The 22862-nt window shown below is 35.8% G+C and overlaps 2 protein-coding genes across 4 annotated transcripts in view; both read right to left on the bottom strand.

Moving 5' to 3' along the window:
* Positions 1-7308, bottom strand: part of LOC136027629 (interferon-induced very large GTPase 1-like) — a 49357-nt gene extending 42049 nt beyond the window's left edge. Inside the window, exon 1 of the mRNA XM_065705049.1 lies at positions 7171-7308. The gene's annotated coding sequence lies outside the window, so the exon portion shown is untranslated. The remainder of the gene's footprint in view (positions 1-7170) is intronic.
* The window catches only part of LOC136027631 (interferon-induced very large GTPase 1-like), a 144922-nt gene that overhangs the window by 16384 nt on the left and 105676 nt on the right, over positions 1-22862 (bottom strand). For 2 of the 3 annotated variants that reach the window (XM_065705054.1, XM_065705055.1), the window contains 2 exons: positions 19863-19982; positions 7115-7351 (listed from right to left, as the gene is read on the bottom strand). In XM_065705054.1, coding sequence (XP_065561126.1) covers positions 7115-7342 — 228 coding nt within the window. In that variant the 5' untranslated portion in view covers positions 7343-7351; positions 19863-19982. Of the gene's footprint in view, positions 1-7114; positions 7352-11420; positions 12864-19862; positions 19983-22862 lie in introns of those variants that run through there. The other variant, XM_065705056.1, reaches the window with a different exon arrangement.

Raw genomic sequence — 22862 nt, 5'->3', positions numbered from 1 at the left:
GGACATTGCTTGGCTCTTTGGAAATTTTTTAGGGTGACTTCCGAAATTTTTTAGCGAAATTCCGAAAGGCTAACAAAACAAAACACAACAAAACGCCCTAAAAATACTGCAAAATGAAAAAAGAAACTTGGCTGAAAAAGTGCATATATCATTCTGCTCCCTTCTGAGTTCTTCATTTAACATTAAAATCCATAAACAAAAAATTGCTTCAAGATAATCTCCCCCATAAGGCTCCATGGCCGGGAAAGAACAGGGGAGAAAAAAATACCAACAACAAAAAAATATAAACAACAAGAGCTAAGAGCTCATATGGCACTTGTGACGAGGCGAGAAGAGCTAAGAGCCAAGAGATCATATGGTAGGAGCTCTAACAAAATTTTATGAATCAATAGATTGATTTAAAAAGGAAAATAAGAGGCTTAGTGCCGGTCAAGATTTAAAATAAGAGCTCTGAGTCACAAAGTCCTTCTAAATATCAAAATTCATTAAGATCCGATCACCCACTCGTAAGTTATAAATCTCTAATTTTTTTCTAATTTTTCCTCTCCCTTTTGTCCCCCAGATGATCGAATCTGGGAAAACGAATTTATCAAGTCAAATTGTGCAGCTCCCTGACACGCCTACCAATTTTCATCGCTCTAGCACGTCCAGAAGCACCGAACTCGCCAAATCACTGAACCCCTCCCCCCAACTCCCCCAAAGAGAGCTAATCCAGTACGATTCTGTCAACCACGTATCAAGGACATTTGTTCATTCTATCCACCAAGCTTCATCCCGATTCCTCCACTCCAAGTGTTTTTCCAAGATTTCCCCCTCCAACTCCCCCCCCCCAATGTCAAAAGATCTGGTCGGGATTTGAAATAAGAGCTCTGAGACATGAATTCCTTCTAAAAATCAAATTTCATTACGATCCGATCATCTATTTGTAAGATAAAAATACCCCAATTTTCATGTTTTCCAAGAATTCCGGTTTCCCCCTCCAACTCCCCCGAATGTCACAGGATCTGGTCGGAATTTGAAATTACAACTTTAAAGCACAAGATCCTTCTAAACATCGAATTTCATTAAGATTTGGTCACCCTTTCGTAAGTTACAAATACCTCAATTTTAAAAATTACCCACCCCCCAATTCCACCAAAGAAAGCAGATCCGGTCCAGTTATGTCAGTCACGTATCTTAGACAGGTTTCTATTCTTCCCATCCAGTTTCATCCTGATCTCACCGCTTTAAGTATTTTCTAATATTTCCGGTCCCCCCAACTGCCCCCCCCCCAATTACGCTTGATCCGGTTGAGATTTAAAATAAGATATCTGAGTTACGAGGTCCTTCTAAATATGAAGTTTCATGAATATCCGATCACTCCTTCGTAAGTTAAAAATACGTCATTTTTTCTTATTTTTCAGAATTAGCCCCCCCCCCCAATTGAGCAGATCGGTCAGGATTTAAAATAAGAGCTTTGAGACACGATATCCTTCTAAATATCGAATTTCATGGAGATCCAATCACCCGTTCTTAAGTTAAAAATACCTCATTTTTTCTAATTTTTTAGAATTAACCCCCCCCCCCTCCAACTACCCCAAAGAGAGCGGATCCGTTCTGGTTATGTCAATCATGTATCTAAGGCTCGTGTTTTTTTTCATCAAGTTTCATCCCGATCCCTCCACTCTAAGTGTTTTCCAAGTTTTAGGTTTCCCCCTCCCAACTCCCCCCCCAATGTCACCAGATCCGGTCGGGTTTAAAATAAGAGCTCTGAGCCACGATATACTTCTAAATATCGAATTTCACCGAGATCCGATCACCTGTTCGTAAGTTAAAAATACCTCTTTTTTTAATTTTTCAGAAACACCCCCCCCCCAACTACCCCAAAGAGAGCGGATCCGTTCCGTTTATGTCAATCATCTATCTAGAACTTGTGTTTACTTTTCCCACCATGTTTCATCCCGATCCCTCCACTCTAAGTGTTTTCCAAGTTTTAGGTTTCCCCCTCCCAACTCCCCGCCCCCGTCACCAGATCCGGTCGGGATTTAAAATAAGAGCTCTAAGACACAATATCCTTCTAAACATCAAATTTCATTGAGATCCGATCACCCGTTCGTAAGTTGAAAATTTCTCATTTTTTCTAATTTTTAAGAATTACTCCCCCCCCCAACTACCCCAAAGAGAGCAAATCAGTTTCGATTATGTCAATCATGTATCTGTACTAGCGCTTATTTTTTCCCATCAAGTTTCATCCCGATCCCTCCACTCTAAGTGTTTTCCAAGATTTTAGGTTTCCCCCCTCCAACTCCCCCCAATGTCATCAGATCCGGTCGGGATTTAAAATAAGAGCTTTGAGACACAATATCATTCCAAACATCAAATTTCATTAAGATCCAATCACCCGCTCATAAGTTAAAAATACTTCATTTTTTCTATTTTTTCCGAATTAACCGGCCCCCCACTCCCCCCCCCCAGATGGTCAAATCGGGAAAACGACTATTTCTAATTTAATCTGGTCCGGTCCCTGATACGCTTGCCAAATTTCATTGTCCTAGCTTACCTGGAAGTGCCTAAAGTAGCAAAACCGGGACTTTAGGTTTCCCCCCTCCAACTCCCCCCAATGTCCTCAGATCCGGTCGGGATTTAAAATACGAGCTCTGAGGTACAATATCATTCCAAACATAAAATTTCATCAAGATCCAATCACCCGCTCATAAGTTAAAAATACTTCATTTTTTCTATTTTTTGCGAATTAACCGGCCCCCCACTCCCCCCCCCCCCCAGATGGTCAAATCGGGAAAACGACTATTTCTAATTTAATCTGGTCCGGTCTCTGATACGCTTGCCAAATTTCATCGTCCTAGCTTACCTGGAGGTGCCTAAAGTAGCAAAACCGGGACCGACAGACAGACCGACAGACAGACAGACCGACAGAATTGGCGATTGCTATATGTCACTTGGTTAATACCAAGTGCCATAAAAACCAACAAACAAAATTGAGTCGCCCACCTTAGTAATCTCCAAAAAATGACAAGCTAGGCAGGGGGTAGCACATGATTTCACCAACTCAATTAAATATCCAACTCAATCCAGAGACATCAACTCCAAGGGAAACCGGAATAAAAAATAAAGAGACAAAAAACAAAAACAAAAAACAAACAAACAAAATTATATACTAGCTAAAAAATCTCTAACATAATTTTTGAACATACCAAACGAGTGGCAGCTTCGTACGAACTCTGGGAGCGTGTTCCAGATCCTGTTGCAAGCTGTCAGAGGGTTGAAGTCAGACCTCACTGACGGTGTGTGAAGAACCAGTAAATTGTTGGAAGTGCGGATATGATAAGTCGATTGATCAGAAACAAAAGATATATTATTACATAGGACAGCAGGAAGATGGCTGTTCTGGAGACTCCTGGAGACTTTCATTTTAATCAGGTCAATATGATGCTTGAACGAAAGATTTTCGTCAAGCAAGATGCCTAGGAATCGAACGTAACGATCCTTAGGTCTACTTAGAGAGCCTCTTAATACATTTATTTCATTTAAATCAGGGCAAGCCTTTGATAACTCTTTCAAAAAGGGTTATCATCCTTGAACGAAGATCAGACTCAGTTCTACCAGTTGTGCCAAGAGTACTGCCATTAGCAAAAGCAATAAGTGTATCCGGTAAGGACAAACTCTTGTCACAGCTAGTGACGGATACTGGTTGACAAAGACGACGGCAAATGGTAGGTTTTAAATTTTTAACCGCATTAATAAGGTCATTGACGTAGATTAAAAAGAGTATCGGCCCAATGACAGATCCTTGTGGAACACCAAACTCTATTCCAGAAGGATTAGAAAAGTCCAGATGAACCGAGATAACTCGACCAGATAAATATGATAGAAACCATGAATAAGCATTGACTCGACTCATTGACTAAGCATTGACTCGATGAATAAGCATTGACGATTGACTCGATTGGATGACTCGACCAGATAAATATGATAGAAACCATGAATAAGCATTCCCTCGTATACCAATATGGGACATTTTCAGAAGAAGAATCTTGTGTGTTAATGAGTTTCGAACATCAAGAAAAAGAGCAGCAGGTATCAAACCAGAGTCAAGAGCTGAATTTAAATAATTCAAGAGAGTTGCACATGCATGCTCAGTTGAATGTTTCGCCCTAAAACCAAACTGAAAATCATGAAAAAAGTGTTTAGAATTAAGAAAATCAAGAAGTCGAGAAAGCATAGCTTTTTCAAAAATTTTACTAAACACTGATAAAAGAGATATGGGACGATAATTCGCAGGATCATTCCTTGATCAACCTTTAAAAAGGATGATAACACGAGCACGCTTTAGAGCACTTGGGAAGACACCATTTTCAAAAGAAAGATTGACAAGTCTCGTGAGGGCTCACACAATAACAGGAAGAATGAACTTGACAACCTTAGACGGAATACGGTCTGGGCCAGAGGATGAAGAACCCCTCAAACAATTGACAATTCTGGTTATTTCAGCTTCAGAGACAGGTTCCAATACCATTGGTTTAGGACAAGGTGGTCCTAGATAAGACCTAAAATCAGGTAGAGAAGAAGAAGGACTTACAGAAGAGGTTGTAGTTTTGCCGATATTAGCAAAATAGGAAGTAAACGCATCTTGAACTTTTAGCTCATCCTCTACATTTTTCCCGTCAATCACAACACTTGAAGGGATCGAAGGAGGCAGAAAAGATGGCCTGATAACAGAATTGATTACTTGCCATGTCTTCCTAATGTCTTTACCGCACACAGAGAATTTTCTATGATAAAATAACGATTTAGCCCTTCGGCAAAGCGAATTGTAAACTCTTCTATAAGCTTTGAAAAGTTGAAGCCGAGAATCACGCAAAAATGGCTTAGAGCACCTGTAAGCCGTCCAAAGATAATTTTTCTTCCTCCAACTTTTAAGGAGTCCAGGGGTCATCCAAGGATTCAAAGGGGTTGTTCTTTTTGATGCTGGATTCGACTGGGGTGCATTATATGTATCAAAGATAACTTCTTTCAAAGAATCATAAAACGAATTAAACAAAGAATCTATGTCAGATCCATTTTCGGAAATACTCCACGAACGACCTGCCAACCGTGACCTAAGAATATGCAAGCCCTGATCATTATATTTTAAAGAGGAAAAAACCAGCTTCTTGGCTCCTCCTTGGCAACGAATCGGAAAAATCATACATGGAAAAAACAGGAAAATGGTTTGAGAAATCACTCATCAATATAGAATTTCGCACCAAGGTCAAAGATGAAAAAATATTATCAAGCAAAGAAGCGGTAGTTTTAGTTATGCGAGTTGGAATGCATGCAGAAGGTAGTGTTCCACAAGCGAGCATTGTTGAAAGAAAATCCAAGGACGAGGATGACCTCCGGTCACACAAATTAAGGTTGAAGTCACCCATAATTACAAGTTCGGGAAAAAGTTTATCAGTCAACTACAAGGCTAAAAATGGCTTCTTTAATGGCGTTATACAAGCAAAGAGACTATTTTGCAAGGTATTTTAATATATAATATACTTCTGATAATCTGCAAAATTCTTGCTGAAAATTTTCTGTGTCTTTCCCTCTTTTTATAAACTAAATTTTTGTTTTGATGTCGCATGGACTCAAAAGGAATTTGATCCCCGACAAGAACCAGACATATCTGATCCCCGTTAAACGTGTGAGCAATACCAGCATTGTTACAAAAAGATGAACCAATATCTTACCGTTTATTCAATTAGTTAAAGGAAAATATATATATATATATATATATATATATATATATATATATATATATATATATATATATATATATATATGAGAAGAATTAAAATAACAAGATTTTTGAAGCTATTCAATTACTACAACTATTAAAAACAACTCATAAAGCTATCTGAGGCCAACACAGCTGGTACTCCTCCTCAAAGCTAAACCATAAAAACCATTGCCTTTACTCCCTCCCATAAAGTTGTCTATCAATCGAACCCTTTTTTCCCGCCCGTCCGAGGACCACCACCCTCAGTTATTTAGTTCTCCCAGCCCAACGATAACTGGCAACTTTACCTTCGCTATTACGCATATCACAAGAAATCGTACAGGTGAAACATAAAGAAAACTTGGAGTAGTAATAACGTAACTAATAAGCCAAGGCCACTTCCAGAAGGGTTTGACCCTCTCCCCCAAAACGTTTGGTCAACTCGTAAAAACGTAACAAAATACATAAAAACAAATTTTTGATGATGCCTTTTTTTTCACGTTTTTTTCGACCAAAATCAATAGGTGTATATAACAATTTTAAAAACTGAGCTAGCCCCCATAGACTACTGGATCTGAATCTGCTACATTTATTTTTATTTTCTTTTTAGCATAACTTTAATTAAAAACGTAACTAAAATGAATTAACTTGCTTTATAACACTGAAAAGTCACCACAGCTCCCATCCATTCACTGTCGCGAAGACAACCACGTCGTGCGGCTCCTATAGCAACTAACAGCTTTTTCGAAGAGTATTAACAAAATTTAGCTGGCTTTTCACAACAAATAAAAACTCAGATTTTTAATACGAATCTATTCATGTGAGCTTGCTCAAAAGCTTGACCGAAGTCAAAAGAAGTTTTTTCCCAAAATGACAAAACCGGTATCCATGTATATATTGTTAAAACTAGCCTATGTTCTTCATACTAGTCTGGTTGTATCTATTTAAAATAGTAAAAGTTCGAGGAAAAACTAATCTACTTACTTTCAGAATAAAATTTAGACCTTTAAGTGAATATTCCCTAAAAATATTCCTACTATTATTGTTTTTAATTGTTCTTATTTAAGTTTTTTTGTTAACATTATTATATTTGATAAAGCTGTACTGTCTGTGATACTTATAGTTTTTATGCGCTCTAGTCTCTATCTCTAAGTCCCGAAATTCTGAGCATTTTCGATAAGGCCATCGATTTTGGGACTAAATTAGGACCCAAATCGGTATTACAAGTCTTCTGTGGGCCAAAAACTTAGAATGGACAAAGAAGAACCAATAAAAAAAGTCTGGAAAAAAACGTCTGGAACAGAAAGCGTCTTTTTCTATTTATATAGATTTTGATTTAACTATGTTTGGATGCAAGTTGGCAATACTAACCTCAAGTAGGCCTATATCTTCAGACAGCCGAAGAAGAACAAGTAAAGAAACTTCACCTTTGAAATCACGATTAGGCATATCACAGCCCTCAAATATTTCTGTCAGAAAAGTAGGCCACTGCTGTGGCCACTCGCGTTTTGCCATTTCCTCAATCAGACGGCCAATTCCATGTTTGAGATAACCAGGCTCCCTGGCTATATTTTCTATCTTTCCATTGAGTAGCTCCATTACGCAATCCTATTTAAAAAAAGAAAATAATTGCTTTTTGCTGTAAATTCACAAAAAAAGGGGGAGGAGTCCCCCAGCTAAAACTTAAAAAAAGAATCTGATTGATTTTTTTTTATAAACTCTATAAAGGAACTTCAAGTACCAAGGACATCAAAATAAAAACATCTTTTGCCTCCTGACCCCATATTAGGTTTTTTCATACCGGCATCTTTTTTATGATTTTATTTTAGTTGTTACACTTCAGGTAAAAAGCTTTGCACAATTGGAAAGTCTTTGCACAATGAACCGTAAAAGAAAGCAAAAGCGGAAACTAATTCCATAAATTTCATCATACTTTCGCTAGTAAAAATTCAAAATAAACAAATTTTTCATCCCCTCACACGCAATTTCTTGTTTAAGCAATTGGTGGAAACCGGGCAGAAACTCTCATTTTTCGAAATATCTTTTTATAACATTAATATGCGGAATGGATAATCGTTTTGGATAATCGTTATGGATAATAGACACTGAAGAATCGCTTTTAGATTTAAATCAACACAGAAAAATGGAGAAGTCCCCCTCGCGAAGACATAATAGAAATACAGTTTTAAGTTACTTTTCTTACAGATTCTATAAGGAAACTTAAGTCATAGCACAGAGAAACATAGAGTTTACTTGTAAACAATAACTCGAATAAACCAGTTCTTAAAATTTAAGAGCCAATAAGGGATTGCATCAGTTTTGCTGGGCAAAAATATGATATAACAACAGCCTGTAAAAAAAGCGTTATTACCTGGCTTCCTTTTCTTACATACGCTTAAAGAGTAAAATGACAGGCTAATACAAAAATACTTCAAAAAATCCAACAGAATTAAATTTTTCAACACCAAAATATTTGCGAGAGTCGAAAAATGACAACAAAATTGTCCCAAAACGTTTCAACTCAAGCTCTTAGTCACGAGAAAAAATATTTATTCAAACTACAACTTTATTTTTGTTTAAAAAAGAGAAAATCTAACAGTTGTCTCCAAGGTCACATCCAGAATTTTCGTTCAAAGGTATGCAAAAGGAGGCTACCAAAACAACTTTACAAAACACATAAAAATTTGTTTATATGCTTTTTTTACTTTTACACTTTTAAAACAATAACAAGGAGTTGCCTTCATACAAATCTATACTTGGATTGATTGGTGATTGGGATACGATCCAGTCCTTCTTTTTGGACCTCCAAGTGTATGATAGGGATTGAGAGTGATGGCCTTGTTAGTGGGTATACTGCAACCTGAGAGTAAAATTGTCTTACTGTTCCGAACACATTCTAAGAAATATACGATTAAAGATATTGAACACTACTTCTCGATCTTTCTATAGTCCAAATATGTCAGCTTAATATTTTCTTCGGTGGCTTATGATGGTGAAGACAAGTAACCAGGATAGCATGATTTTACTCTCAGGATCCGTTTTTACTATGCAAGTGTAAGAGGTATGTCAATCACGTCCCTTAGCTGCCTCAACTACGCCTTTTAGCTGCCTCAACTACGCCTCTTAGGTGTGTCAAACACACCTTTTTTAAAATCACTTGTTTATAAGAACAAAGAAGCATTTTTTTTTTTTTAATCAACGTTTCAGTGTCTTATAAGATTGTACTAAAAGTTCTTTTTTTCTGATTTCAAAAAATATTTATAGCTTGATCAATAATACTGGTTGTGTAATTAATCTTAACTGGTAGTTAATCAATTATATAGGTCGTAGTGCGTCACGTATTCTTTTTTTCAAAAGTAACAGATATCCCCATACACTATTATTAGGCAAAATAATACACTATTATTATACAAAAGACACACAAGCTAATTTAAAAAAATAAAGTAATTATAAAAACTAGCAATTCGGGGCTGATTTTAGTTACGTTTTAACAAAATATTTTAGCAAAAAAAAATATCTCAGTTCAGAATCATTTTACTGCATTCTTTTGAAATAAAGAATGCAGTAGCCCAAGATGGATGTAATTACTCAAATGGATGCAAACCATCTACACTCTATTTAATTATGATTTACTTGTAATCAATTTTTTAAGACTGAAAATTAATCTACATCAACCATTTTAATTAAATATAATTATTAAATTAATTTGAGGTAACGACACGAACAATAATAAATAAAACTTATGAATGAATTTACTTAAAGGCAATTAAATATTCCTGCATTCAAATTATATTTTGACATCATGTATAATTAAATCTGTTATTTGTCAATTACACAAAAGAAAGTAAAGAAATTAATAAATACACTTATTTATATAGTACACTAATTCAAAGCAATTAGAAACTCATAGCAGTTGAAATTTCAACAAATTAACAGGGGAGGATTTGTTAAAAATAACACGATAGTATTTGAAGAATATTCATTTGAAGATAATTCAAAACTAGGAGCGGTACTAACAGTGGAGCGCCTGACGACTTAACTAAAAACGTAAAGGATTTTTTTTAAATAATACTTGACGCGATTAATCTGCAATGTTACAGGGTTAAAACTAAAATTTATATTCTTCGTAAGTGATAATTAACCACCATTTTTTACTTTCAAGAGTTATTATCAGTGATAATCCAGTCTACACGGAGTAGATCTGGGCTAGTTCAGAAAAGCACTAGCAGGTTAAGTAGCTGATTTTAACCTGGTAGGCCTATTGGTGACTGAATTTAACCTACTAATTTAATTACGAATTTAACTGAATTAACTGAATTTAACGAATTTAATTGAATTTAACTGAATTTAATTCTACTTTCTACGTCTTTCAGATGTAGATTTTTAAGTATATAAAACACAGGAATGACACCGTTTAGGTTAGTCCGAAAAATAGAACAAAACCGCAAAATGATAGATGACTTTGGTGATTTTGTGCTTCTCGATACTAACGCCAGTTTTACCTCCTTTAAGTTTACCATGCATGTTTACTGTTTGGCATGCTTAGAAACGCCTTTGAAAAGGTGGGGTTATTTGTCTCTTAAGAAATAAGGAATGATGAGAATGGCTGCCGAAATTATGTCACACAGATAAGCCAATGAAACCAAAGCACACATTATAACACAACGGTAATAGTGACCTTTCTTTTTCTCCCTGATTGAGTGACGTAAAGATTGCAGTCTTCGATATTAAAATGTGTAAATATGACATTTTGGTCCGGAGATGTCAACACCGTTTGGGAAAGTAGGCTTCCTACCCTTGAGATATGAATATGTCTACATTCAGATGCCCCCAACCCCCTCCCAGCTTTATATAGCAAATAGTACAAACCCTAACCTACGAAAAAAAAAAATAGAAGAAAATCAAGTGATCATGGGAGAGGTAACACATACATTTTTTTTTAAATTCATCAAAATGGCAGTTGAATGGCCAAAGACAGGGTCAATAATCTATTACTTTAATAATTTAATTAATGATAATTAATAAAAAATTAGGTACTTCAAAAACTATTATCGTCAAAACATCACAGAAAATATACAGATTTTTAATATTTGAGGTGGAATGTTGGAAAGTTGAACATAGAGTTATGTAACAGGGTGAAATCACAAGAACAATTTTATCCGTATACAGCGTCTTCTTTGAGGGATTAACCCTTTTACGTGAAGTTTATTATTCAAATCTTTTTTTATAGGTAGGCTACCTCTAATTACAATAGGGTCACCATGAAAATAATGAGAAGTTTTTACTCAGATTGGTAAAAAAATTTGCAACAAACTGAAAAAATAACAACAAATCCTAAAATTAATGGTCTGATTTCTTTCCATTGTCATTACTTCTACAAATTTATACATCAATCACGGAGCCGCTTATACAAATTTATACATTAATCTCTGATTGCTTTTATGTATTTCAACAAAATTAATTTTTGACCCTTATCTTTATAAAAAGTTTTTCTTGGATGCCAATAATATTCCATCTGTAGCGTATAGAATGCTCTAAAAGCTGTAATCCAAAATTTCTTGCTATATGTAAGCCAGGGTTTTTTACAAGAATCCATCCAACTTCAGAGCAGAGGGGTGATTTTTCCTATATAAAGAAGTCAGATTAAAATATATATATTTTGAGTTTAGAAATGCACCTTCTTCTGTTTTCAAATCTTAAAAAAAAAAAATCCTCTGTGGTATTCATTCCCCCATTAATCCTAGAATAGATGTAATATGAATGAATTCTTCTTATTTCTGCAGTACTTCTGATCACTAAAAAAAGAAAAAATAAATAAAGAAAGAAGAACACAAAAAAAAAGAAAAAAAGAAGAAGAATACCAAACAGATTCACAGTGTAATTTGTTACTAAAAAGTTATATTATATTCACACTAAAGCTGCAAAAACAGATAATCAACACAGAACGAAAAACACAATATGATTTCAAATTTTGTGATGGGGCAAATGGGAAAATAGTTTCTCTCTGGTTCTAACAAGAATATACACTACTGTTTTTTTTTCTTCTGTAAAGCTTGTTGTCCAGCAGGTTTTGAGATGAATTGAACAGCAAAAATGAAGCATGTTTAGTCTATTGTTGGTTTTTAAAAAATACTCCCCTAAAAAGTAATCAGTATTCGAAGGTGACAGTAAAACTTGGGCTTTTATTGGACTTTGACTTGTAAAACCGACAGATATATTCCTAATGCGTGTAATTTTTTATTGTTACGTGTTACATTTCAAAAATAAAATATTCCTTGTTTTTCATGCAGAATGTAACTATTTAAAAGTTGTTTGCCTTACCATTTTAAACTTGGAAGCTGGCCCTACTCTTCTGACCTTTTTAGTATCTTTTGGTTCACAGAGCTCACAACCAAACCTTTCCAGAACTACATGAAATTGTGTACACTCTCTCTATGGTATAAAGTTATTTTATTTGCAAAGATGGTCTATTTTTTTCTTGTGTGCTTTTTTATTGTTTAGAATGGCCAAGTTAGAAAAGAGGATTTCTAGAAATGTTACTCTTTTTAAACAAGAATATCACAGCTCCTAATTAAGATGGAGACATAATTTTTTTTTGTCAAATCTTAGGTTTTTCAATAAACGTTTATACGGTACGGTCTACGACACAACTATGTCTGGAAATGTAATAGTTCTGCACAAAAAGTGTTGTTTTATTTTCAAAGCAATTTTAAAAAAGCCACTTTCTTAAAATTTCAACAAAAATCTATTTGGTTGATTAGAATGCGCTTAAAACACATTCAAAATTTCAGCTTAGCAATCTAAGCAGCTTTTAAGTTATCACTTAAAAAGAACAGGTATGTTGACATAGTTATCAAGGGGCTGTCCATTTCCACCAACTAGCGTACATCTCGAAGTGCCATGTGTGCGGCAGAGTTCTGCTATACATGACATAATGCTTGCGATACTTGGCACAGTTCCGCCATACTTGGTAGGCTTTCGCTCTGCTTGGCACGCGCCATCCACTGTACTTAATTTCTGAAATTTGGTAACCTCTTGGTACTTATTTGGTAATAACTTAAAAACCTCTCAGACTATAAGGTTGAAATTTTGCATGTGTTTTATGGTATCACCAACAAATGATATATATATTTTTTTTTAACTTTAGAAATCTACCTTTTTCAAAATTGTTTGTTAAAAACATTTTTTATACAAAAATTTCGAATTTCCAAACGCTGTTGTATAGCACATTAAAGTTCACTTAAAAAAATTCAATTAGATGTAAAGTTCAGGTCCCAATCTTAATTAGGAGCTGAGATATTCTTTTTAAGTTATTGACGCTACCGAAATTTATGTTTTTTTAAAACTTTTGTGGACTATTTTATAGATCCAAAAATATTCGAAAGAAAAATCTGAAAATTCGATAAAAACTGATTTTAGAGACTAGAATATGCATGTCAAATTTCATAGAGTTCTGAGAACAAGAGGCAGTGAAAACAGGCTTAGCGTGTTGATTTAAAATGAATTAAATAAAAAAAATAAGTTTTTCAACTGAAAGTAAGGAGCAACATTAAAACTTAAAACGAGCAGAGATTACTCCGTGTATAAAAGGGGCTGTTCCCTCCTCAACGTCCCGCTCTTTACGCTAAAGTTTGACTCTTTCTCTCAATTGTACTTTATAAAACAGTAAATAACTTTAGCGTAAAGAGTGGGACGTTGAGAAGAGAATAACCCCTTTCATAAACGGGGTAATCTCTGTTCGTTTTAACTCTTAATGTCGCTCCTTACTTTCAGTTGAAAAACTTGTTTTTTTGTTGTTTTTTTTCTGAACGTTTTTGAATTAATGCATGTTTGATTTTGGCTCTCCGCAAATGAATAATTAAAAGGAAATTGGCGTATTATTTTTTTTTTGCTAAATGGCTTTCTCTTAGTTTTGATCAGATGATCTTGAGAAAAAGGGTCGGGGAGGAGGCCTAGTTGACCTCCAATTTTTCGATTACTTAAAAAGGCAACTAGAATATTTAATTTTTAACGAACATTTTTATTAGTAAAAAATATACGTAACTTATTAACTTCCGTAGCAAACTTCTATATTCCTATTTTTTTATTATGTATATGAGGGGGTTTGCCCCATCGTTAATCCCTCGCCCTTTACATTAAAGCTTTAATTTTCTCCCAAGTCTTTAAGACAAGTCACAAAGGCTGTAAAATAAATAGTTGAAATTACTAAAAATACTTTAGCGTAAAGAGCGAGGTATTTAGTAAGAGATATACGCAATAATTTCTGTTTGTCTTAAGTTTTAATTCTGGTCCTTACTTTCAGTGGATTATGTTTTTCGACAATTCTGAACAAAATGGCTATCTCAAAATTTTGATCCGTTGACTTTGGGTAAAAAATGACCGTGGGAGGAGGCCTAGGTACCCTCCAATTTTTTTGGTCACTTAAAAAGGGCACTAAAACTTTTAATTTCCTTTACAATGAGCCTCCCACGACATTCTAGGACCACTTGGTTGATACGATCACCCATGGAAAAAAAAAAACAAAAAAAAAAACAAACAAACAAATAAACACGCACCCGTGATCAATCTTCTGGCAAAAAATACTAAGTTCCACATTTTTGCAGATAGGAGCTTGAAACTTCTACGGTAGGGTTATCCAATACGCTGAATACGTTGGCGTGATTTTCGTTAAGATCCTATCACTTTTAGGAGGTGTTTCCTCCTATTTTTCAAAGTTACCACGAACTGTTTGACTAATCCCCTTATGGATATTATCTTTCGCCAACATTTGATGCATCAATTGTGCATAAAAGTGACTACTCTATGCAGTAATCATAAAAATAATCACTGTTAGATCCTTGTCTTTTTACATACATTCTGTACTGGAATATGTAATTTAGCCTACATAAAGTTGGCTTAGTTTGGATGCTTTTCAACTCCTTAAAGCTTGCGACTGGGGTATCTTACAATCCACTAGTTGAAGCGTATTTAATTTGTCAGAGAGAATCCAAATTCAGATTTTTTTTTAGAGGTTATCATATAAAATTTATAGGCTCTCCCTAAACCCCACGAAGCAAGTGCAGAATTCCTGAGAACTGATGACATCAAATGCCCACCCCCCCCCCCAGATTAAGAGACCTCCATAAAAACTCCTCATCAATCACTTAGTTTCTTAAATATTTATCATTGTCTGAATAATTGATAACCCTGTATTATTCTATTTTACAAGCAATTAAAGAACACAACAGAAAAGTAATTTGATCGTATAAAGGAGCTTTATATATATATATATAAATATATATATATATATATATATATATATATATATATATTATATATATATATTACATATTATATATATATTATATAATATATATATATATATATATATATATATATATATATATATATATATATATATATATATATATATATATATATATATATATATATAATATGTAATATATATACATATATATATATATATATATATATATATATATATATATATATATATATATATATAGCCGTTTGAGTGAGTAACTTTCTAAACAGTGGAAGCAAATAAATTACTAAGTTTGAATATGTTAAATTTATATGGAAATAGTTTGATTCTTTAACCAAGGTTGTGCTCGATTTGGAATCTGTGATCCCAGGAACAGTAAGGAAGCATAGTTTTCAATTCTTCTCATATAATTTGTGTTGAAGAATAGATTTATTTAACTGGAGTTGCCTTATAATATTGTTACTAATTTATGCTCTTTGCTTGGAAGCAAAACAGCGTCATCTATAATAATTCTTAATAGCGGATTCTAGAGTGCGTTCATATTATTAAATTTTACTAATAAGCGAGCAGAAGAGGGGAGTTTCTTGTCGCAAGGGCCGTTGTACCTGCCGGGAGTGTGACTCCCTTAAACTGCGGGGATCAGGTAGCAAGAAACTACGCTTCCCTCGCTTATTAGCTTAAATAGCTTTGTATTACGTCGTAGTTTATTGAACTGGCTCCTCCCCTCGGACTTTGATTTTGCATTACGGATTGTGACGTGGCTGTTGCGATGGGGAGTAATGAGAAATTGGTTTGGAATGCGTTACTGAATTATGCTTTCCGTGCGATAAAAGCTGGTAATCGCTCGGAGGATATAGCGAAAAAAGCAGTCGAGTTTTTCTCAGAGGAAGCAATTGCAATGGCGAAGGAGTTATTGTGGCCCCTAGCAGGAATTACCACACGTGTTACTGCGCGATCGAAGAACACCGATGATATCCTGGACATATTAAAAGTATTTCGGGTTTGTGAAGATAAAAATATCTCGTTGCCGCGGTTTGTGATTTTCGAACCTGATGAAGTTCCGATAATCCCGGGAGAAGTGACGGCTACCCTAACCCGGAAAGTAAACGAATTGTGTGCTAAGTTCGATAGTTACGTGGATTCTAATCCCTCTCCTTCTGTCTCTGCTATGCCTGCGGCAGAAACCAACACGATCATGTCGAAACTGTCATATGCGGTTGTTTTGAAGAATCCCCCGAAAGATCTTTCGAACCCTAGCGCTCGGAAATCCTATTTGGACAGAGTATGTGGTGATACTAGTTCGAACATTGTGGAGCTGAAACCTAGGAAATCTGAATGGAGAGTAGTCTTGAACAACAAGAATGCTGCCGAGTCCCTGGCTGAGGCAGTGGGTAAAAGTGACTCAACTATAAGTGTTAAAGTAAAAACTCCCGCTTTCTTCGGAATAATCCGCCACGTTCCCACTGAAACTTCAGATGATGAACTGCGCTCAGTTGTACCGAACTGTGTTAAGGTCGTACAAATTGGTAGTACTCGGTCATTCAAATTACAGTTTGAAAGCAAAGCTCATCTCTTTAACGCAATGAACTCTCCGCCCATTTTTGGTTACGAGCGACTACCCATTACAGAATTTAAATTCTTACCGATGCAGTGCTACAACTGTCAGTCCTACGGACATGCAGCAAAATCTTGTGTAGATCCCCCGAAATGTTCAAAGTGCGGTGGAGATCATTCCAGCTCTCGGGACAATCCATGCCAAAATGCCCCCAAATGCGCTCTGTGTGGTTCTTCTCGACACCCGTGCTACAGCTTCCAATGTCCAGTAGCTCAGAAGCTAATTTCTAAACAATGATCGGTGATTCTATACGGGTTGTTTCATGGAACTTAAATGGTGGAGTGGTTGATAAAATGCCACTGTTAGAAGGATTGTTATGTTATAACGATGTACTCTGTGTGCAGGAACACTTCCTCTCGAATCAAGCCGTTAGTCTGCTTGAGCTAAACGATGGCGTCAAAGTATTTGCTACTCCTGCAAAGTCATCGGGCAGGGGAAGGCCGTCCGGTGGAATCGCCATTCTTGTTAGCAGCAGGTTAAATCCCATTCTGTATAAATCTTCAGACTTTTTTGTTGCTGTTAAGGTGCACAAAACTGTTATCCACTCTGTGTACATGCCAACAGACTACAGAGACAGTAAATCAGAAAAAAAATTTAGTGAAGCCTGCAGTAAGCTATCGAGTTCGGTGGGCAGCTGTTCTAGCCAGGGCCTTGAATGTATAGTCGCTGGTGACGTGAACTGTGACTTGACTGATGAGTCTAACGCTCGAGCACAGATCCTCCTATCTTCCTGTGACGGTCTTCGTCTTGCTAACAATGATCTGTGTTTTACTTATATCCATAACTCAGGCTCGACTTCATCTCTCGACTTCATGTTAAGTTCCATCCAATCTCCAGCTTGCGGCAATTCGCACGTAGATCTGAGCGTAAGCGCGTCTGATCACTTTCCAATTATAAACACTTTTCGAGTAATTCCTGCCTCTCCTAACCCCCCAACTAATGAAAAGAAGTGGAAAATCAAAACTAATTGGAGTAAAATTGACCTGGCTACTTATCATTACGTATTGGATGAGATTCTCACAAAGATTAAAGTGCCGTTCCAATTACTACAGCAGAGTGTATGTATTCAAGATGAAGAGAAACAGCTGCTACTAAACATCTACTGTAGTGAAATATCTCACGCACTGTTATCTGCCGAGGCCGCTGCGGTCCCCATTCGTAAAGTCCGAGTGGGAACGGAAATTCCAAAGTGGTCCGAAAACCCTGCTCTAAGTGAAGCATGTGGTCGTGCAAAATTTTGGCTTAGGCTCTGGAACGAGTGTGGTCGTCCGAAATCAGGTGTTGTAAATGAAGTTCGGCTGTTCAGCAAACGCAGATTTGCTAAGATTTTGTCTAAGCATAAATGTGAAGTGATCGATCAACATAGTCAATTGATAAGTAATGATCCAAATGCTGTGTGGAGATTTCTTAAACGTAATGGTGATCAGAATAGTGTCGAACCTGTGATCTCTGAGCAAGATTGGGTGTCCCACTTTACTTCTGAGTTCTCTCCACCCGAACAAGATCTTGAAGATAAATATGAAGTCGAACTTGATAAGTTCATGGAATTGCCTAGTTCTGGTGTTGGCTACATAGTAACTGTTCCTAATCTGATTCGTGCAATTTCAAAATTAAAAAAGAAACAATCGAAAGGTGTCGACAAGTTGTGTGGGTTGCATCTTGTACATGGTACTGCTGGTCTCCTGAGTCATTTAGAGCTTCTATTCCAAATTATCTTTAATTCTGGTCTCGTTCCCGATGTTTTTGGTACTGGAGTAATTACACCTATTTTGAAAAAAGGGAAAAATCCGTCTGAATGCGTATCTTACCGCCCTATAACTGTTTCGCCGGTTTTATGTAAGCTTATGGAATTGCTAGTTATAGATCATATTGCTTTTCAATGTTCTACCCCCGATAATCAGTTCGGATTTAAAAAAGGTGTTGGTCGCGAGCACGTCCATTATATTCTTGCTAATATATTAATAGAAGCTGATGAACTGAATGAATCCCTTATTCTAGCGAGTCACGATGTTAGACGTGCTTTTGATTCTGGGATACATCCCCAGTTATTAGTGTCTGCTCATAAACGTGGTGTGGACCGATCGGTTATTTTGCCTTTTCGGGATATGTATAAGAAGCTTCGAGTCCAAGTTAAAGTCCCGTCTCCTAACGGGCCGATTGTATTACCAAATGCTATTCCGGTTAGAAAGGGCATTAGGCAGGGTGCAATTTCGTCACCCCGGTTGTATAATAATAGTGTTCTCGAGGCCCAAAAGTTAGTGCAAATGAGCTGCATTTTCCGAGGTTTGGATGTAACATTACTTAATTACGCAGATGATATTTTTAATTTAAGTAGATGTTTGTCTCGTATTGAAGAAAATTTTCAGATTCTAGATGATGCTTATAGAGAGATAGGCCTATCTTTTAATGCAAGTAAAAGCGAGATTGTTGCTTTCAATAGGAGAAATGCAGATTGTATAGATCTTGCTGTCAAATTTGGTGCTCAAGAGGTTCCACTGTCTGACTCCATAATGTACTTAGGAATGCCTATAGGTCATAACATGGCATCTACACGTGCTCGCCAAATAAGTAATTTCGCAGAAAAGGCACGTAAGGCTTACGGGGCGCTATCTTCAACTAAAGCGAAATATAATCGACAAATTCGAGCTAGGCTATATAATGCACTGGTGATCCCACACTTTCTGGCTTTATCACCGTTTTGGCATATATTTAGTGTTAGCGATAAAAGAAACCTTCGATCACTTTTTTACAAATATGCAAAATTTCTTTTAAATACCCCACCGTGGGTTAAAAATTCCAAGATGTCTGCAAGGTTCGGTATCACAGATCCGATTGCTGCTGTGACGAAACGTCGTTCTGAATTTTTGGGGTCGCTTGGGCCTAGTAGTCTGGCAATTGCAATTCGTCCTTAGTGAGTTTTTGTAATAATGTTTTTATTTATTGGCGGTGTATCGTAACGTTTGTTTTTGTTTTTGCAGTTAAGTGTTTTTTTTGTTTTTTTTTTTCTTCTTCTTTATACTCCATTCGTGCCATTTGTGGTTTTGTATCGAGTGGGTGAATAAAATTATCTATCTATCTATCTATATATATATATATATATATATATATATATATATATATATATATATATATAGAAAACAGAAAGTTTTCTATATATGTGAGTAGAGGTTCACTTTTTGTAGGATGACCTCAAGGTTTGATTTGCAGATATTTTAAAAAAGAAACATTCCAAATTTCACCTTAAATTCCTCAATAAATAAATATGCATCATGTCGATCAGATTGTGATGCCAAGGGATTTGATGTAGTTTCAATAGCTGATAAAATTGACTTTAAATAAGTTGTGCAGCTTCAGACATCCTGCAAAAAGAAGAAAAATAAACATAGCGAAGCTTTTCAAACACTGATGCACATAGTCCATATTTATGGGGAGCAATGGACATTCCTCAGACCAACGTAGGGAAACCCCCCTTTTCTGTATTCAGATATCTTTTAAATGTTAGTAAACCATTGAGGTGTGGAAAGCTAGTTCTGAATGCCTGATGTTTCAGATGTGCACCTAAGAGTCCTTAGTGAACCTGGAAGCATTTCTAAACAAGCTATAGCCTTAGGTGCTCCACCTCCCAGCAAAAAAAAATCTGCTGACCTCCACCCTGATAGCCAGCTATTGTTAAAAGGCATTCTTTAATAAGAGTTTATCCCCCCTCCCACCAATACAGTGACCCATTCACCTTAGTCCATAGTAGCTGATATATAATCACTGGGACTTCTGCTCTTTCCCTATTTTTTCACTTTGGCTTGGAGCCCCAGGAACCCTAACATTGCTGGGTTTATGGATCTAAATCCGGATTTCTACTTGGTGCCTTGTTTTTAAGATCTAAAAGTTGGCTCTTACCAATCTCTTGGATCTTAGCTCTGCGTGTCAATATTGCTACTTCATCATGGTAACATCTCAGTCAATGTGCAAATACAAGGTCAGACATCAATTTTTACTTAAGCTAAATTTACATCTTACAGGCTTTTGCAGAGGGCATAAAAGTACATTTCAGGAACTTTACAATTTAACCCTTTAAGTCATAAACTGAAGACTAAGGCAGCTGAAACAAATTACAAAAAAGATTGGAAAGCACTTCACTGAATACAAAATACATGGCTTTGTTCAACAAGTTTAACATAGGCAATTGATTCTAAATTAACCAATGGATATAATATGATGAAAACAAAAGTAATGTTTCAATCCAGTAAAAGTTTACAGGATATTTGAACACTCTATATCTCCTTTTAAGCACTCCTTTCAGTAAAGGTTTAATGTCAATAAGGTTGATAATATCAGTAATTTTAGTTTTTATGCTGAAAATATAATATTTATGTTTTGTTAAAAGCAGAGGTCTTAAGTTGGTGCTCCAAGGAACTGTTTTGGGGCCCACACTTTTCAAAGCACAAAGTATAATCACTTCAAAATATAGTACAAAGAAACCTAGTCTGCACATTGAAAATCCAAGTCCGTACAATGGTCCTGTTGACACTGAGGAATTTGTGAGCTCAATAGTGTCAGATCTCAACAATTTTGATGAATGGACCAAGATATGGAGACTCAAGTTTAATACTGGAAAGTACAAGTTGTCTACCTCTGAAGAAACAACCCACAATACCAATACTTATTCTCAAAAAGTACAGATGTCAGACAGCCACTACCCAAGACAACCTTGGAAAGAGATCTTGAGGCCAATTGCACAGAAGACCTTATATTCAACCACTACAACTGACAAATAGGCAACATGATAATAACCTAAAATCTATCCAGTCCAACCACAAAAAACTGTTTCAGCCTGCTAAGTCATCAAGAACAAGAGGTCACACAGCAATGCTGTTCCAAAAAAAACACAGTGCCATTTTTCTTTTTGCAAACTACACCAAAAGTCTGTAGAATGATCTAAGTTTGATGTCTGTGAGTTCATCCAATATTGACAATTTCCAAGCAAATCTCAACAAAGATTGGGTGACAAAATCATGGCTCATGCAATGAAATACAGCAGAGGTACTCCAAGCCAAAGCTGTAGCCAGGATTTTTGTTCAGGAAGAGTTTATTTTTTTCTGGACAAATCAAAATGTGGTTATATGCATTTTGTTATGTTTTATAGGTGAGACAAAAATTTGGGGGAGGGTTCAAAGCCCAAAACCCTTACCCCTGGATACAACCTTGACTGCAGCTCTATCATCACTGACTGGTGTATGCTGGATTTGTATAAAGTGCAAATAAAGGTGAGGTAATTCTTTGTTAAAGCTGCTTGGAAAAAAACTATTATGAATTTTCTAAATTGCTGAGCAGCACATATATTAGACCCCTAAGCAATGGAATTTGTATTTTTTAAGGATTTTTAGAGACATTCTTTACAAAGAAAATTTACTTTGTCTAAGAAGATACTAATTCTGCCAACACAGCGGGTGTGTCTCCAGCACAAAAATCAAAGCTTTCCCTATACAATTTTGAATAAAAAAAAAATGCTGACATTACACATTCTGCAAAAAGCACTTTTAAAATATTCACACTTTGATTTTGATAATCTAGGTTGTAATGCACGTTATAAGAACTAGTATAGCATCAAAGACTCTCCAATATTATTGAGAAGCTGGCTAATCTAGACAACAGGCCAATATGAATGATTCCATTGAGACTCAGCCGTATTCAATTCAACTGTATTTATCATTGACTCAATCTAAGCAGATCACCCTCCATTCAACTAAACTACATTTAATTTAGCCTCTTCGAGATTAACCCCCTCCTCCAGTTCAATGCAACCCTTGATATTGCAGCTCAAGCTTCATTTAAATAAACCCTAATTAAATCACATATGACTATGCTTTGTTGCACCTGATAGAAATTTCCCTGGTAAGAAATTGAAATTATCTACTCCTTAATTATTTTGTCAGCAATTCTTATTTTATGGGCTAAGCTGTCTTCATGATACAATTCAAATTATTTTAAAAATTCCTAACCCCCTCCCTTTTCTCAGTTCTAAGATATGATTGCAACAATGGTGACTATCATACTTAGAAGCAGCTTTGAATGTGGGAATCATTTATTTTTTGTATCTGGAACTTTTGGATGAAGTAGCCTATGCTATGTAACATTAAAACCAGTGAGCAATTAATGCATGCCTTTATGGGGGTGGGGAAATAAACCTGCCCTAATTCGTCAAAAATTCTGATGATTATTAATTTTAGTGCCTCTACAATATT

This window comes from Artemia franciscana, chromosome 5 (genome assembly GCF_032884065.1).
Source record: "Artemia franciscana chromosome 5, ASM3288406v1, whole genome shotgun sequence".
Classification (NCBI taxonomy): domain Eukaryota; kingdom Metazoa; phylum Arthropoda; class Branchiopoda; order Anostraca; family Artemiidae; genus Artemia; species Artemia franciscana.
Note: the sequence above shows the minus strand (reverse complement) of the source record. Positions and strands in the feature narration are given on the sequence as shown.